General features: G+C 48.2%; 2 protein-coding genes across 2 annotated transcripts; both read left to right on the forward strand.

Moving 5' to 3' along the window:
* Positions 1-405: 405 nt before the first annotated feature.
* Positions 406-7,715, forward strand: pthlha (parathyroid hormone-like hormone a). Its single transcript, XM_030113177.1, has 4 exons — positions 406-442; positions 2,113-2,223; positions 5,700-6,245; positions 7,134-7,715. Exons 2-3 carry the CDS (start codon positions 2,117-2,119, stop codon positions 6,220-6,222), a joined length of 630 nt encoding a protein of 209 aa, XP_029969037.1. The 5' UTR covers positions 406-442; positions 2,113-2,116; the 3' UTR covers positions 6,223-6,245; positions 7,134-7,715.
* A 953-nt stretch (positions 7,716-8,668) lies between these two features.
* c4h11orf98 (chromosome 4 C11orf98 homolog) lies at positions 8,669-11,761 on the forward strand. Its single transcript, XM_030113184.1, has 4 exons — positions 8,669-8,782; positions 10,240-10,364; positions 10,454-10,542; positions 10,791-11,761. The coding sequence occupies exons 1-4, from the start codon at positions 8,744-8,746 to the stop codon at positions 10,928-10,930; spliced, it is 393 nt and encodes a 130-aa protein (XP_029969044.1). The 5' UTR covers positions 8,669-8,743; the 3' UTR covers positions 10,931-11,761.
* The last annotated feature ends 5,488 nt before the right edge of the window (positions 11,762-17,249 follow it).

Raw genomic sequence — 17,249 nt, forward strand, 5'->3', positions numbered from 1 at the left:
GTGTGAAAACCTCAAGCGATCAGCGTGAGACTGTCAGAGCAGAGCTGGATTCAGGAGAATCCGCAGAGCGACGAGCTGAAGGCAGGAGGCGTCTGGAGCGCTCCAGGTGAATCGGACCGCCGTCTGAGCCCCAGCCCCCCCCCCCCCCCCAGCCCCCCTCCCTCCCCCAGGAGGGGGCGTGGTGCAGCGGGAGGCCCTCCCCCCCTCCCCGCCGCTCTGACCTGCTGCAGCTCGGCGGCGTGCGGCAGACGGTGGGCTCACAGCGCCCTGCAGCAACACGCTCCACCGCACGGCCGCCGGACCACCGCACCACCGCACGCGCCCCGGCTCCCGCGGATTTCTCCCATCACCTGGATTTTCTCTCCTGGAAAGTTTTTTTTTTTTTAAAGGGACCTAACTTGTTTTGTTTTTTCACTTTGTTTCTGAGGACTGACATCGCCGTGTAAGTCTGAGTTTGATTCCAGCCTCACGCTCAACACGGCTCCGGACAGCTGCTGGAGTCCAGACTAAACATCTGTCCCGGACTGAAGCGGCGTCCTCCGGCCTCACAGGGTTCTTTAATACCTAATGGTTTTTTCTTTCAATACATTATTTTCAAAAATAAAAAGTTTTCACCATTTTCCTCTTTCCTGAGACAGAAGTCAGCCGACTCTGTTCTCTTCAGATCGTTTCGCTCTCCTGCTGCTTTAAAACCCGAAGCTTCACAGTCGGGATGAGTTCAGAGGTTTCGGCTGGACTCGGACCTCAGCCCCTCTGCAGGCGGCGTTCTCGGTTCTTTGACAGAGTGAGGAGGGGGTGAGGAGTCGGCCGATGGCTGCAGATGTTCGACACCAGCCGGACAGCAGACGCTCGGATGTTTTCAGTCCTTCATGATGAGAAAGTGAAGATCTGCAAACAAATAAGGCGTTTCTGAGTCACATCAGGCTTGAGAAGATTTTGTTGTTTGATGCTCTCTGACAGAAAGAAAATGATAAATTCATTCAGAAAACAACAGATTTTTTTTAGATAAAAATGATCATGTTTGGATGATTTTTGAATTTTGATAAGTTGTACAGTTTAGGGGTTTTATTGGGAAGTTTTTGGGAACCTGAAGGCTTTGGTATTTTTGAAGCATGATGGTGATTTGAACGGTTTCCGCTGGTTTGTCCGGTTCGAAGGTTTCAAAGCTTTGAGGAGCTTGAAGAGTTTTAGAGGGTCTGAAATCGAGGGTGAAACACCGAGAGCCGTGCAGCTGTGGATCACAGACGGGTCTGAGGGATTTGGATCGTGCTGCAGGTTTTTGGGTTTAAAAATGTTTGTGTTGTTTTTGGAGGAACTTGAAGGTTTTGAGGTTCAGAAGAACTTTCAGTTTTTAGAAGCTCTGAAAGTTGCTCAGTTTTTGAAGTTCTAAAGGTGTGAAAGAGGGATGATGGATTTGTTTGGTGTCGGTTAAGATGGAAGTCTTCATGTTTCCAGATTAGTGTTGTAAATGTGATTAATTATTCATTTGTTTTTACTGAGGGTTTTTCATTTGGTGAGGAAATTAACATCAACCAGATTTTCCTAATATCCACATTCGTTCCTTTATGAATCTATTTATTAATGTATTCGTTTTGTCGCTCTGAGCAGTGATTTCAGTGGCTTTAAATTCCTGACGTCTGACTGATATTTTCCTGTAGATTACTCACATTGAGACCCACAAAGTCATGCATTCACCAGGAAAATAAGGACCAGATTCCTCATGAACGAACCCATTACCTGCTTGTTTTTTTTCCATCTGAAGCTGAATCACATTTTAATGTTTGAGAAAGACTTTGATGCAGGGTCCTAGAATCAGTCCCTGAGGACCTCCACTTATTCCACCTGAATGAAAACATGTTTTCACATGTCAACACTGGGTCCCTCAGACTGTAAATCGTTGAAATAAAAGTAGAAACAGCAAATTGAAAGTGGAACATCGACTCATGAAGCAGTGAATCAACGTTCCTCTTTATAAAAGCGTTAAAATTTTTTAAATATCGATTATTTTCCAGTGAAAACAGACGAACAGGCCTGAGGTTGCAGGAGTTCTTCTCAATGAGTTACACGAGGGACAGTTTCAGAGACTGAGCCGGTGTGTTTCTCTGTGTCCAGGACCATGTTGTGTTCTCGGAGGCTCGTGCAGCAGTGGTGTTTCGCCGTCTTCCTGCTCTGCTCGCCGGCGCCTCACCACGGACGGCCGATCGACGCCCTCAGCGGCAGAACGTAAGTCACTCAGTCGCCTCATTAGACTCAGGAACTGTGAGGGTGTATCTCTGGCTGATCGATGAGATTTGAGGCTCAAGAAACCGACTTTCCTAAAGTGGAATCTAAGACTTCTAAACTCTGCGAGTGAAGCTTTGTTGGCCTCAAGGGTGCAAATATGAAACTCCAGCAGCCTCCAGATGCAACACCGGCGTCTCCAAGGGCTTCTGATTCAACTACTGACACTTCCAGGGTCATGGCGTTGACGTCCGATGCTCTTCAGACCTGAAGTCTGATGCTTTAGTGGCCTTTAGAGTTCATATCTGAAGTTTGAGTGACGCTCCTGAGGTAAGGAGGTAAAATCCAGAAGATTAAACTTGTTTGAGGGCTATAAGATGGAATCGGAGGCTGTGGGAATCTGAAAGGTCAAGCTTCAAAACTCTAGATGTCTTAACAGACACAGCAGCTGAAGTGAGTCAACATCTAAATATCTGGGAGTTTCCAGTGAGAAAATCAGAGAGTGAGGATTCTGCAGCAGGACTCTCAGGCTGGGAGGACGACTCCAGGACTCTGAATCTAAACCTTAACTGGCTTCAGGAGTGGAAATTAAAGACTTTTTCAACTTCAGAAGCCTAAATCTGTATCTCTGATGCTTCCATAGTCAACGTCCAAAGCTTTAACGGTTGTGTCGTCATGTTTTTACGATCTTGGGACATTTTGGGACGTTTTTACGTTTCACTGACCCAGAGTTCATCGCGGGATATGTAAACCTCTGCTGAAATCAGACAGTTGAAGGCCTCAGCAGCTGAAGCAGGAACCGTCTGGAGGATGAAACTGAGGCTCTTGATGCTCTTGAGGATGTGAACGGACGAACCCGTGACGTCCGTCGGTCCTCGGCTGCAGAGCGTTGGGAGCGTGGCCGTGGATGGAGATAAAGGCGGAGGTCTCGGCGTGTGCGGCGCCGTCGGGAGGCTCCTGAGTCTCCGCAGTCGGACGAATAGCGCTGATGTCGCAGTCGGCGGCGGACCAAAGCAAACCTGCCGCTCCCGCCCGATGCCAGGCAGGATAAATGTGCTTTCACGCTCTCCCAGCTTTCCACTCTGGAAAGATCGTATCGCCGCCTGGCCGGGCCGGGCGGGAAGATGCTCCGGTGGACCGGGACTCTCCCTCCGGCCGCCGCCGAGCCGGCGTCACATCTGAAAGGTATTCCAGTGGCAGCAGTGCTTCAGTCGTCCAGCTTTTCCCTGACGCCTTCCAGAAAGTCCTCTGATACGCTCCTGATGGGCCGAGCGCCGCCGGAGCAGAAAGGAAAACACCGAGGCCTGGAAAAGCACAGAGCGGGGGGAGCCGGCGGCCTTTGACCTCCCAGTCAGAGACTGATTTGCTCAGTCTGACCTAAAAACTGTGAGCGGTGAAGGTGGAAATGTGTGATTTATGGTTTCCAGACCCTCCCGTGTGAGTTTTTATCAAGAAATATGAGTTTAAAAGCCGCCGGGAAGCCAGTGCCGGTGTGTGACGTGTTCTCGTCTCTGATGCCAACACGTGGCTGACGCATTAATTGGACTGATTAAGACTCGGCAGCTGATCTGTTTTCATATCTCAGCTGCTGTTTGGAGCGGCCGTCGCTCGGCTGAGAACTGGGTCAACAAAACCCGTCTGAGTCTCCGCCTGCAGGCGTCTGGAGCCGCCGTGGTTCACATGATCAGAGCCGGGGATCATCTCAGACCTGAAACCTGACCCTCAGCGGTCCTCTGGAAGTGACATAACTCGGTGAATTGCTGTCAGAAGTCACGTTTTGTGGGGGTGGGTGGGGGGGGGGGGGGGGGGGGGGGGGGGGTTAAAGACAGTAAATCTGAAGCTCCAGGGATTGAATACGAGGCTCTGGAGGTGTTACAAGTGGAAATCCAGCCCCTGCTCAGATCTGAAGATTAAAGAGTCGCTGCAGTGGAAGATTAGCTTCTTTAAGTGTGAAGAAATCCGTCACACAGTTCCCAAACATTGACAGCTGAGACTCGGAGAGTCTTTCGAGTTCATGTCTGACGCTTTTTCGAGTCTCAGAGGCTGAGATCTAAAATCTTTGAAGCTTAAGGGTCAGATCGTAAAACCCCAGGGAGTCGAAATCAAACTGGAATGCCTCCTGAGTTGAATTAAGAAGCTTTGGGGAACCCACATGTTGAAATCCGACGTCTGAAGTACGTCTGCAGGAGGGGGTTTACGGGTTCGGAGTCAGAGACACAATCTGAATCTCCAGCAGTCTGTAGATCGAAACCAGCTTCAGAATCTCTAAACTCAGGAAGCGTCAGATGACTTTTGTGTTCTTATCTGGAGTTTGAGATGTGTTGAAAATTGAAAATCAAACTGCTGTCAGGCAATTTCTGAAGCACAATTAGTCAAAACCCGAATCCATGGGAGCTTCTAAAATCTGTATCAAGAACTTCGAAATCTAAAGGAATCAAAAAGTCCTTATCGGAGAGTCCAAAGTTCTGGGATTCAAAATGTCAAGTTTCATATCCAGACTGCAAACCGGAGACTTTAAAGACATGAGAACTAAAACCGGACGTCTGAAGAGTCTTCAGCTTTCCGAGGCTTTTTGGAAGTTGAACCAGCAAACATCTGACTTCTATCTGGAGCAGTCGGGCTGGGAAATGACTCGCGGCTGCTTTCTGGAAACAACGCCGGCCCTTCTTTTCATGCGCCTCCTGCAGAGAGACACAATTAGGACGAGGTAGGAAGGTTGGAGGACGGGGATCTGGAGCGCCGCCACGGCCGGATGCGCCGCGGCGGTTTTCCCCCCGCGTTTGATGTGCGCGTTATTAAAGGTAAAACGGAGCCAGGCTCGGCTTTCAAAGCTTCCCAGGACTCAGAGGAAATATCTGTATGCACATAAACAGTGGAGCCCTCCGGAGCCCGGCGCAGGATATCAGCACGACTCAGCAGAAAAGCTCCGGCACCGGGAGGAGGAGGAGAGGAGGGCATCATGGGAAAGCCTGCCGCCGGCTGCTCTCCGAGCTGTTTGTGTGCTCAGACACCGAGGGGGTTTGGGTTCCCAGGCTCGGCTCGCCTCCTCCTGTTTGTCCAGGAGTTAGAGCTCGGTAAGGCGACACCGCGGCAAAGCAAAGACTTCGATCAGAGCCGGTCCGGGGCCAGGTAGATCCACCTCCGAGGTCCCATCCTCTGCCGCTTCGCCCGCGTTCCTGGACTGGTGGCGCCATCAGGTGGACGGTCTGTGAACCACACCCTCAGGTCCCGGAGCCAAAAATCTCATGAAAGTGCAGCGTTTTTCTGTATGAATGACTGTTTCTGTCAGTAAATGTAGTCGTTTTGTGGTTGTTCTCACTGTGATGTGGTGTGTCTGATGCCTTGTGTGTTTTTGTGGCTGTTTTCACTCTGAAATCAGGTTTTTTTTTTTGGCTGTTTTCATTCTAAAGTGTGTTGTTTTGGTGTGTTTTTGGCTGTTTTCTCTCTAAATGCTCCTGTTTGGTGCGTTTGTTGTGCAGGAGGCGCTCTGTGAGCCACGCTCAGCTCATGCACGATAAAGGTCGCGTGCTACAAGACTTCAAGCGCCGCATGTGGCTGCAGGAGCTGCTGGACGAGGTCCACACGGCCGAGATCCGAGACCTCCAGATCCGGACTGGAGGAGCAGGAGGAGGAGGAGCAGGAGGGAGCAGCAGCGGCGCCGGCTCGGCGGTGGGCGTACCGGGCGTCGGGATCCACCCGAGCACCACCGGCAGCACCCTGCACTCCAAACCGGCCGGAGGCACCAAGAACCTGCCGCTGAGCTTCCGGCAGGAGGAGGAGGAGGAGGAGGAGGAAGGCACCAACCTCCCGCAGGAGACCAACAAGGCGCCGAGGACGTCGGGCAAGAAGAAGAAGAAAGGCCGCGGCGGCAGGAGGAGGGAGGGCGAGAAGAGGAGGCGGAGGGCCAGGTCACTGGGGTGGAGGCCCGAGGAGGAGGAGGCCGGCAGCGGGCGCCGCCTGGAGTGGAGCTCCCTGCTGGGCCTGCGGAGAACCCCGCTCTGAAACACCGTCAGTCTCTGACCAAGGTCAGTGGAGCCGAACCGGACAGCGGAGCGACACGTGACAGGATGGAAGCTCTGAAACACTGTTCAGCTGAAACAGATACTGCTAATACCAGCCTCTATTCTGCTACACATCCCGTGAGTTTATGGGACTTTTTATTCCTCCATAAACCCCTCAAAAAATATAAGAATTAAGTTTGAATCCGAACACACCGGCGGGTTTATTCTACTTTGGAAGCAGAATTACATGCTAATTAGGCGCAACTTCACTCTGGTCATTCTGCTCATGCTCCGCCACGATGACGTAATTTTCCGAGATGGCGTTCCGCGGTTCGACTCGTATTTATTTAACTGCAGTTTTAGAAGAATTGGGTGTAGTGAAAGGAGCGGATTGATGGGAGCTCAACAACCAGGACATTTCCAAAGCTGCAGCGTCAAAGTTAATCGAGGAAGAAAGACGAGAAAAAGGCTGTTTACTTCCGGGAGACGTCACTACGTCACCGCCGCCCCGTCCAATCAGAACGCTGCACAGACCCCGGCGTGAAAGAGGATTCAGTCCTTCGTTTTTCCCATGAAAACACGACGCTCGTGAATATTATTGTGAATTACTTAATTCAGAATAAACCAATTCCAAATGAAAACACCCTGAACCACGCTCATTGTTGAAGACACAGTCGGTGCAGATCTAAACCCGGTGAGTCTGGTCTGAAAGGAATACTCAACATTCAGCTTAAACCAAACCAGTTCCCAGCTGTAAAACAAGCAAACCGGACAGTTTTTATACCTTTAAATGAATCTGGATGATAAAGTCACTGACCTGTCTCCTGTTTCCTCCCTGCTCCTCCTCCTCCTCCTCCTCCTCCTCCTCTTCCTCCTCCTCTTCCTCCTCCTCCTCTTCCTCCTCTGTTTCAGGGAGCTGCTGGCGCTCTGATGGGACTCCTAAATGCTCCTCGTCCCGGGGGACGGGGACTGTTTGGACAGACAGCGGAACATATTTATTGTGTGTAAATATATGTGGACGTCAGCGGAGTGTTGAGGCGACACCAGATTCAGATCTCTGTGAATCTTCGCTTAAGTTTCCTTTTTTTAAAAACAGACTCCAGTTGTTCCATGTTGCTGTTTGTTGTTGTTGTTGTTGTTGTTGTTGTTGCGGTAATTTATTTGGTCTGAATGGTGTATTTATTTTGTAAATGTATCGAGGTGCTGCTGACCTTCTATATTTTTGTACCATAATGCACTTTAGATATATAATTATATAAATATATATACCATTACTGTTGCTGTGTGTTTGTGACGGACTCTCTCTGTTCCTCTGCTGCTGTTTGAGGGGTTTCCTTTGTTTTCCTCCCATGTTTTATTTTTTTCCGATGTTTGTCGGATGTTTTGAGGGGGGGCAGTTGTTTTGATCCCCCTTATCTCCACCCGCTCCTTGAAGCCACAGCTGGACCTGTACATAAATCAAACCACCCTCATGTCTTTGGCACTTGCACTGAGATAAAAAAAAACTGAACCGATTAAACATTTGACAGTTTCCTGCTCCGTCTCTCGTGTCTTCCTGTCTTCAGACCATCGTTACGACACACACACCACAAAGCGAAGGTCAGTCAGTGTGCTGGAGTACCTCACGGTTCCACCCTGGGTCCTCTGAAGAGTTTATTTGTTTGACTTTAAAGGATTAATTTAAGCTGTAAACATTTTAAAAAGGTTCTGAAGTCTGAATCCAACAAACGCAACAACTTCAGGAAGTCTTATTGTTCGACCGCAAGTACAATTACAAGTAGAGTTACCGCTAGTAGTACTGGCAGCAGAAGGCGTATTGATAATAATAATACTAGTTGTGGCGGCAATACTGGTAGTGCCAATCATGGTTAGTAAAACTAGTACTAGTTGTAGTAATATCAGTAGGTGTAATAGTAAAAATAGTGGCAATAACGCTAATGGAAGTAGCAGTCATAGTAGTTACTAGTAGTAGTAATATTCATACTGACAGTAGTCAAAAGTGTTCAATCTAGTAGTAGTGATAAAAGTAACTATTCACAGTGCTACTTGTAGTAGAAGTTCAGGCAGGCACACAACAACTGAATTGTAGTGCAGCAGATAGGAGATCAGCAGACATTGATAACCACAACAGCTCATGTACAACACAAATCTAACTCAGTGGAATGCACTAAAACTGCATATTAGAAAAAAAGAGTTTAAGGAAGATAAATAAAACAGCACTGCTAGAAACTCCACAGAATTAAATAAATAATTTGGAGAATAACACAAAATAACTAGTACAAAAAAGTTAACACTTCAAATTAATTTGTGGTAAGCATATTCACACATAAAAACAAAAACAAACCTATAAGGCTGAGTACTTTTTTTATTATTATTATTTGATGTTTTGCCCGTTTTTGCTGTAATAAACAGCTGAGCCGCTGCTGGCAGAGCTGGCCTGTGGCCAGCGGGGGGCGCTGCTGAGTCTGCAGGGATTCAAAACGCAGAAGAAGAAGAAGCGTCAGTCTCCACGTGAAGACAAGATGGCGCCGCCCGGAGGGAAAATAAATCGCCCGAAAACTGTGAGTAAAAAAACGTATTTTACAGCCAAAATCAGAGGAAAACGTTTGACTGACAGATAAAAAAAGAAGTAAAAACTCAGATTCATATTCTGGAACACACCGGAGATGTTTTAATCTTGGCTGTCTGCTTATTTTAATCGACTTTGACTTGTTTTTCTCTAAATATCTTGTTTGCCTCGCGCTTCTTGAATGTGCAGATTCTTGACGTTTCGCCAGACAGTTCGCGATATTAGAACAATTCAAAACACACGCACGAGGCGGAGGCGGGTGTAAGAACCTTCATCCTGCTTCTGATTGGCTTTAGTTATGAGGGGGACGTAATACCAGCCAATCAGAAGGAAGCAGGAGAGGGTTTCTTTTATTACCTTCAAGAAGTTTGTTTTATTTGAATACAATTGCTAGTGTATATATTCTCATTAACACATGTTCTGCCAGGTAATACACAAGTGTCACAAAATACAAGATGATATTTAATAGCTAATCAATAACAGAAACGCAAGAGGCCATAACAGAAAAATAGATGCAATAAATGATTTCAGAAATGGAAAATATTGACATAGCTTCCTGTGAAAATAGTAATAATTTGGTTTTTAAGTCATATTTATGTGTGAATAGGATTTTCCAGTAATTAAAACTGTGTTCATGGTCAAATCGTAAATGGAGTTTTTATCAGGTGTCCTTTAAACATGTTCTTTTTAAGGTCAGAATGATGTCAAATTTGCAAAACAATCAGCTGTGCAAGTCTACCTGAAAGGCATGACCGAAAAAAACAGCTGTAATAACTTTTGTCAAGATCATAATACATTTTCCTACAAATTGGTTTTCATATCATGTCAGTTTACCTGGGAATTGATCCATTCATTAAAGCAGAAGTCATTTTTCTTGCTGCAAAGTAAGAGGACAGAAAAAATGGGTCCAATCATCAGATTTATTTGGGAATGAAATGTTCTTTCAATTTATGAGTGTTCTTATCTTCTCAGTTTGTTGCACTTTTAGAGATCAAACCCAACAATCCCCTTTGAGCAAGCAAAGCAGATGGTGGAAATTTAAAACGCCTTTTTAATGGATGGAAAAGCAGCAATCAGAGACAAATTGTTCAATAAAATGTATTTGAAATAGTAATTTTTCATGAAGATTTTAAGCAAATGTATCAAAAATTTTTACAAAATAATTTTTTGCACATTTTCTAGAAGGAAAAAAGTAAGGAATTGTGATTTGGTCGAGACAGTTGTATCAGTAAAAATACTGAGTCCGTTGTCAAAAGTTTCAGTTATAGTTAAAATCTGAACGACAAATCTGACATTTTCATCTCTGAGTGATCGATTGAAACTCACCTTGATGTAGAATTCCAACAGTCTGTGATCAGATGAGAGCTGGAGCAGTAAGTGTGTGTGTGTGTGTGTGTGTGTGTGTGTGTGTGTGTGTGTGTGTGTGTGTGTGTGTGTGTGTGTGTGCAGGAGTTGGGGAAGAATCTCTTCAAGCGTCGTCGAGTTCTGAGTCGAGAGAAGAGGAAGAAGCGTCAGGTTGTTGGTGCCGTGGTCGACGGAGAGCTGATCACCATCCACCACCTGAGGAAGAGGACGTGAGCCAGGACACACACACACACACACACACACACACACACACACACACACACTCACACTCACACCTCACACATCCCTCTGTGTCCAGGACGAGTCCTCGAGCAAACATCACACTGTCCGGAAAGAAGAAACGTAAACTGATCAAACAGCTTCAACACCAGAAGAACGCCAAAGAAGGTGTGTGTGTGTGTGTGTGTGTGTGTGTGTGTGTGTGTGTGTGTGTGTGTGTGTGTGTGTGTGTGTGTGTGTGTGTGTGTGTGTGTGTGTGTGTGTGTGTGTGTGTGTGTGTGTGTGTGTGTGTGTGTGTGTGTGTGTGTGTGTGTTTAAAGAAATAATTAGTGTCTTTTATTTTCTGAGAGCAGCGTTTAATAAAATCGATTAGACATAAATTTGTATTCTTGTAATCTTGACGTTCTCGCCTGCAGCTGAAGCTGAAGCTGCGTTGGCACCACAGAAGAAGAACGTGGAGCAGGACGACCCCATGACCCCGGCCAAGAAGCAGAGGAAGAGGAAGAAGAAAGGCGGAGCTCTCGATAACGACGTGGAGATGGCCGATGTTGAGTGAAAGGACGTTTTTATAAAGAAAGATTATATCAAGAAAAGCCTTATCGCCATGGCAACGCTTTTCCCACCAAAATAAAACTACAGAGCTGCTATGACTTTTTCAGTTTTTTTTTTTTTTTTTTTTTTTTTTTACTTTTCTGTCAGGTTTTTGGTGGAATGTGAAAATGATTCTGCTTTTTGTGCCTCGATTAAATGTTTCTGAAGAAATTCTCTTGCGTTCTGATTCCTGCTCTGAGTGTTTGCAGCGTCTTCAGAGTCTTTATTCTCCAGGGATTTAGGAGTTTTCTCGTTGAGTTTCTGCTGTGGTCGCCATCCTGTTGCCACCTGTGTTTGATTTTAGTACAAAAACGACGAACAGCGCCGACTCCTGGCCTGGAGAGCGAACTACGTCCTTTTCAATGATTCATCTCTGGAAATGGATCATTTTCAAAACACTGTCATAAAACATGAAACATTTCTGAAAGAAACTTAAAAAATGTTGCATTTTTATTTTGAAGCGCTGCCAGGAAACAGGGCATGAGTTGTAGTTGAATGTTTTATCTGATGATAAATAACTGATTTCTTTGGGTTTTTTGAGAAAGATTTGAGTTTTAGGGGGAATTAGAAGTGTTTTGGAGCCGATAACCCTCATATTTGATCCTTGTAGTAAGAATTAATTTTTTTGTCTTCATTTTCATTTTAGAGCTTCCATGTGTTTGACATGTTTTGTGAAATTGCAACTAAACTGTTATTTATGATCCATCTGCTCATATTTTTATAATTGTTTTTGGTGTGATTGCAGTAATCTTTCATTTTCTGTCAACAATGAGACAAAAATATTAAATATTGATAAGTTTTCTGTGTTACAGAGGGTTTCTTCTGCCTTTTTAAATATTCAACCAGCTTGTATTACTGTCCTGATGTTCGGGCTGCGTTCCGGGAGGGCGGGCTGGACGGGCCGGGGCTGATCGGGTCCTTCGGGGGGAAGTGGGGCATCCGTCGGGCAGGTTCGCGCGGGGCTTCGCGGCGCGCTTCGCCGGGGGGGTCGCGGCTCCATCCCCCTCCTTCCAGAGGACAAAGACTGAAGTGGGTCAGACTCCGGAGCGGAGCGGCGCATCTTCATCCTCCTCCTCCTCCTCCTCCTCCTCCTCCTCCTCCTCAGCATCATCCTCACCGCATCTCTTCCGGACGACGCTTCGGTTTCATCCTGTATTTCCTCCGCTTGTAACCGGAGGAAGGCGGTTTTCCTGCCGCCTGCGGCCGCGTTCGGCGCCTCATGTCCCGGGGACGGACCGAGCATCTCTCCGGCTCCCGCACCGAACCGAGCCGACTCTCCGCCCCGCTCGCCGCCCGCCGCCCGCCGTGGAGGAGCCATGGAGGCGGCTCCCAGCTAATCCGTGTCCCCGGTGAACGCGCAGGTGAGACCGGATCGAGAGAGGCGCCCGTCCCGGTCCCGGTCCGGTTCCCTCCCGGAGCTGCGGCTCCGGTGGAGCCGGCGGGGGACCTGTTAGTGGGGCAGCCGGTGCGGGGACGAGCGCAGCCGCCGGTTCTCTTTGTGGCGAGGGGATACGTGTTAAAAACAGTGTTTTATTTCCCCCGGTGTGAGTTTGAGGGAGATTTTCTGTAAATCAGAGTTTCTCCGTTTCCAGCGGAGCGACGTCGCTCCTCCGGAACAAGTTCTCTTTAGCAGCACGCAGCTAACGGCGGAGCGACGTCCTCCTCTCTGTCACCACTTTATGACTTGTCTGGTTGGAATTCTTCCTCCTTGATGTAATTTTGTGTTATTTCAGTCTCGCTGCGGTGTTTTCCGCCCGTGTCCGCTGTCCTGAAGCGGCCCGGCTCCGGGTTCGCTCGGCGCGTCGCTTGTTCGCTTTACGGAAGAGACGTCAGGTCGCTTTCGCCCCAGGCGGAGAACAGCCCCAGCTGGGTTTAATGTCAGGAAAAATAGCAGAAACTAAAGACATGCAACACGAGGGTGTCTGGCAGGCTGGAGAAAACTGAAAAAAAGTTATTTAATATTATTAAATGTGAGTGTTTTTCCTAAAAAAACAAAAACAATAAAAAACCTAAAATCAAATGAAAAATATCCCTGTAGCATCAAGTGAATCATAAAGTCACATTTAATCCACTAAACAACATAAATGACTTGTTAGATGTTAAAACTGGGACATTTCAATGGAAAATATAAGCCAGCTGTTGGGATGAACTCTAACCTATAACACAACCTCACAAACCTGCACTGAAGATAGTTTATGTATTTTTATTTAATATCTTTCAGATTAGTGTCAGACATAAAATATCTCCAAGCAAAAGTCTTTTTTTATATTGATGTTTTTACAGCGTCCCTCTCAAACGGTGACCCTGAGAGGACAAACCAAAGTGTCTTATTGCTCTGTGTTGTGTTGTGTTGTGTTGTGTTTGTGGGTCACTGCTGCGTTCAGTCGCCGTACGATCCGTCACAGCCAGACGGAGGTGCGGCCCAGATACCTGCCGATAAGAAGTGATAGAAATCTGTTTTCTGCAGGAGTCTTTGGACTGTGGACCCACAGGACAGCTCACCGCTGATGGAGGAACCTCCACACGCTGCCAAAGGTGAGTCCACAGCCTGAGCTGCAGTCTGAGGACGACGGACGCCGCGGCTATCGCTACGACTGGACGGACTGTCTGCTCTGGAGTTTTCTGGAACGAGCTTCTGGAGTTGGAGGTGAAGATCAGAGCTTGTTCACAGCAGGTTCTCTGGTCCGGCTCGACCCGTCGGAGGTTCCGGCGGGACGGAGCTCCAGTCCTGCTGCCGGATCTCAGGCTGGAGCTCTGAGTCTGCCTGCATCTGGATGTTCGTGACCTCTTTCAGAGCGAATCTAAAAATAAAGATCCGCCTTCACGCTCGGTTATTTTTAGGTTTCTATTTTCCTCCGTTTCTAATTCGGCTCTGCTTTGTGTTTGACGGCCGTCAGACGGATCAGAAGGAGGCCTTGAGTCCAGAAGGAGCTTTTTAAAAGGAACAGACTGAGATTTGGACTGAGCTTTCAGAGCAGAGGAAGCACTGAGGAGAACCGTGGGGTCACGACCCACTTCACCCAGCTACCTTCACTCCTGCAGCCTTTCATCGTATTTCTGTCCTGTTTCAGTCCTTTACACCCCGCTGCTTTCAGATTATCGAGTTTTTTGTTGTTCTCTCTCCTGTCTGATGACCTGATGCTGTTTCTGTCCTCAGCTCCTTCGCCTCCGTCTCTACTCTCCTCTCTCCGACTCTGACGCCTCCTCCCTCTGCCGCCATGACTCCGCCCCCCTTCTGTCGACTCGCTCCGATGCCCCGCCTCCTCGTCGCCGCCGCGCTCCTGCTCCTGGCATCGGTTCCCGCGGCGGCCGTGGAGCCGAAGACGTGTTTCTCCATCCAGCATCAGGGCGCCATCGTGAACGTGCGGGTGGCCACGAACAGGTCGACCACCGTCATGGACGACCGGGTCGTCCGCTCCGAGAGAGACTGCGTCATGGCCTGCTGCTCCGAGGAGGTCCGACCAGGTGAGGCCCGCCCACAGGCGGTCCGGGTCCAGACCCCACCTCACCCTCAACCCCATCCCATCAACAAGCAGAGAATCTCCACAGAAAGAAAAAAGATTTAAATGGAATCTTTTGTGTTTCTGAAGGTGCGAAGTGCAACATGGCCGCGTTCAACGCCAACAAGCACAGCGGCGAGAATAACTGCTTCCTGTTCCACTGTCAGACGGAGCAGGACTGTCCTCTGATGAAGGCTCTGGACGGCATCAACACCCACTTCGTCAACAAAGGTGAGCTCTGCTCTCTGGGCTGGTCAGGATCTCCTCGTACGTCGACGACTCGGCGCTTTATACGCAGAAGGCTTCAACTTCCTCCTGTGGCAGGAAGTGACTGAAGCTTCTGTTCCAGCGGCGTGAAACATGTGGCGGCAGGCTGAGAGTAACGACACGTTTATTAATTTATACTTTTTAAATTATTAGTGATGTGATAGTTAAACATTCATAACAGTCAGGACATTTCTGATCGCTGTACTCCTGACCTCTGACCTCTTGTTAAATGCTCTGTTTACTTCTGAGTTGATATTGGAGATAAGCAGAGTCTTTGATGTTACACTGACCTGCTTTTAGCTCCAACTTTCAGAGGTTTTTACTAAAGGAGATTATTTTCTGAGCATTTCTTTAAACACACGACAAAACAAGACATTCTAGCGTCTGTCTGAATGTTTTTGTCCAGAAGTCGAAATACCACTTTGACCTTTTCGCCCCCTGCTGGTCAAAACCTCTATAGTTTACCTGCTGTTTGTTTTTTATTGCCTCCACAGGTTTAAATCATCCAACCACAGTGAGACCAGCCACCACCAAAACTACAACCAAAACAACCACCACCACCACCACACCGGCGCCAGCAACACCGAGCACCACAAAACCAACCACCACACAACCAACCACCACCACCACCACCACAGCCGCCACCACCACCACGCAGGCTCCGCCCACCACAGCGACACCTGAGCCCATCATCACCACCACCACAGAGCCAGAAGAAACTCCACCACCCCCGACCACAACAACCACGACCACCACAACGCCAGCATACACCACCACCACCACCACCACCAAAAAACCAAATAAAACCATCAAAAAGCAAAACAAGGTCAACAAGAAAGGAAAACCCCATCCTGCCATCGCCTCTACCTCCACCCGTCCAGCCTACAGCCCGACCACCACCACCACCACCACTCCAGTGCCTGAACACAGGACTACTGAGAGCCCACGAGCCAACACCAAACCCCCCACTACCACCACCACTACTACTACTACCACTACTCCTGCTACAACTACTACCACAACCACCACCACCACCACTACTACTACCACCACTCCTACCACAACAACAACCACCACCACTACAACTCCAGCTACCACCACCACTACAACTCCAACTACCACCACCACCACCACCACCACTCCTCCTCCTGCCACGACGACAACCACCACTCCTCCCCCTCCTCCTCCCACCACCCCAACTACCACTACCACCACTACTGCACCCACCACCACCACTACTCTCCCTCCACGGCCACGCACCACCACCCGCGAGCCCCCCACCACCACCACCACCACGCCGTCGACGAGCCTTCTCGTCGTCCCCAAGGACGCCACCCAGTCCGACCACGCCCTCCAGAACGCGAGCGCCGGCCGGGGGAAGGCGGGGACGATCAGGAGCAGCCTGGTGGCGTTCATGGTGCTGGGGCTCGCCGTGCTGACGCTAGCTCTGGCCGTCGGCGGCCGCAAAGCGATGGAGTCCTTCGACAGGCGGCACTACACGAGGCTGGAGCTGAACGACCTTCACTACGAGGTGTGAGCACGGAAAACACGGGAGTTTAGAGGGACGGCGAGCCGGAGTTCACTTAGCATCATTAATAATCGCACATCACTCAACTACTGAACTTCTACCAGTTTCAAAGATTTTTCTATGGTTGTGGGAAATACTGGACAGTGATTGGTCAGCAGCTGAAGCTTTATTCTAATGAAACTGCGGTTCCGAGAAGAGTTGCGATTGATTCACGTTAAAATACATGCAGTGTAAAGCTCAGCTTTTTGTGTTATTTTCAAACTAGGCACCGCCCTCAGAGTCTGACTCCGCCCTCTCAGAGCGACCACAGGCAGTGCTCGACTGAATACTGAACTGTGATTGGTTGAAATTGCAACCCTCTGACAGATTTGTGAACAATTCACGTGAAGACACAGGCTAGCAGCAACAGGCCTTGAGAACCAGACAGCAGACGACAAACAAAGCTTTTTTGTGTTACTTTTCCAATCATAACTTCGCCCCTGATACCATTTCCCCCATTTTCCCACTGAGGCTCCACCTCTTAGTCAGTATGTTAAGCTCCGCCCCCACATATCAGGTGCTTCCTATCAGTGGACAGGAAGCATCAACATCTTTACTATTTCTATACGTTTGATGAATTTGCTATTTGGCTTCTTTTTTTTTTTTAGCAACAAGACAATTATAACTGAATACAATTACAGTCTTGAGTTTATTTACATTGATGTCCACAAACACCAAATAACCATAATAATCCCCTCACGCCCTCACTGCTAAAAGCTTAATAAGATGTGTGGCATAGTAACGTTTAACGAAAACCTTTGGTAAAGAGTTACCTGGACTCTGATTGGTCGGAAGATGCAGAGTTTTTGTTGTTGTTGTAAATGTTTACTGCCCCCTGCTGCACTGTGTTCCCCACTGCACCTCACTCCTCTTAGGTAGACCTCATCTCCACCCGCCATTAACTCACCGCCTCCTCTGATTCTTTGCATAACTAACCTATTTTAGCTTGT

Source organism: Salarias fasciatus, chromosome 17 (genome assembly GCF_902148845.1).
Source record: "Salarias fasciatus chromosome 17, fSalaFa1.1, whole genome shotgun sequence".
Taxonomy (NCBI): domain Eukaryota; kingdom Metazoa; phylum Chordata; class Actinopteri; order Blenniiformes; family Blenniidae; genus Salarias; species Salarias fasciatus.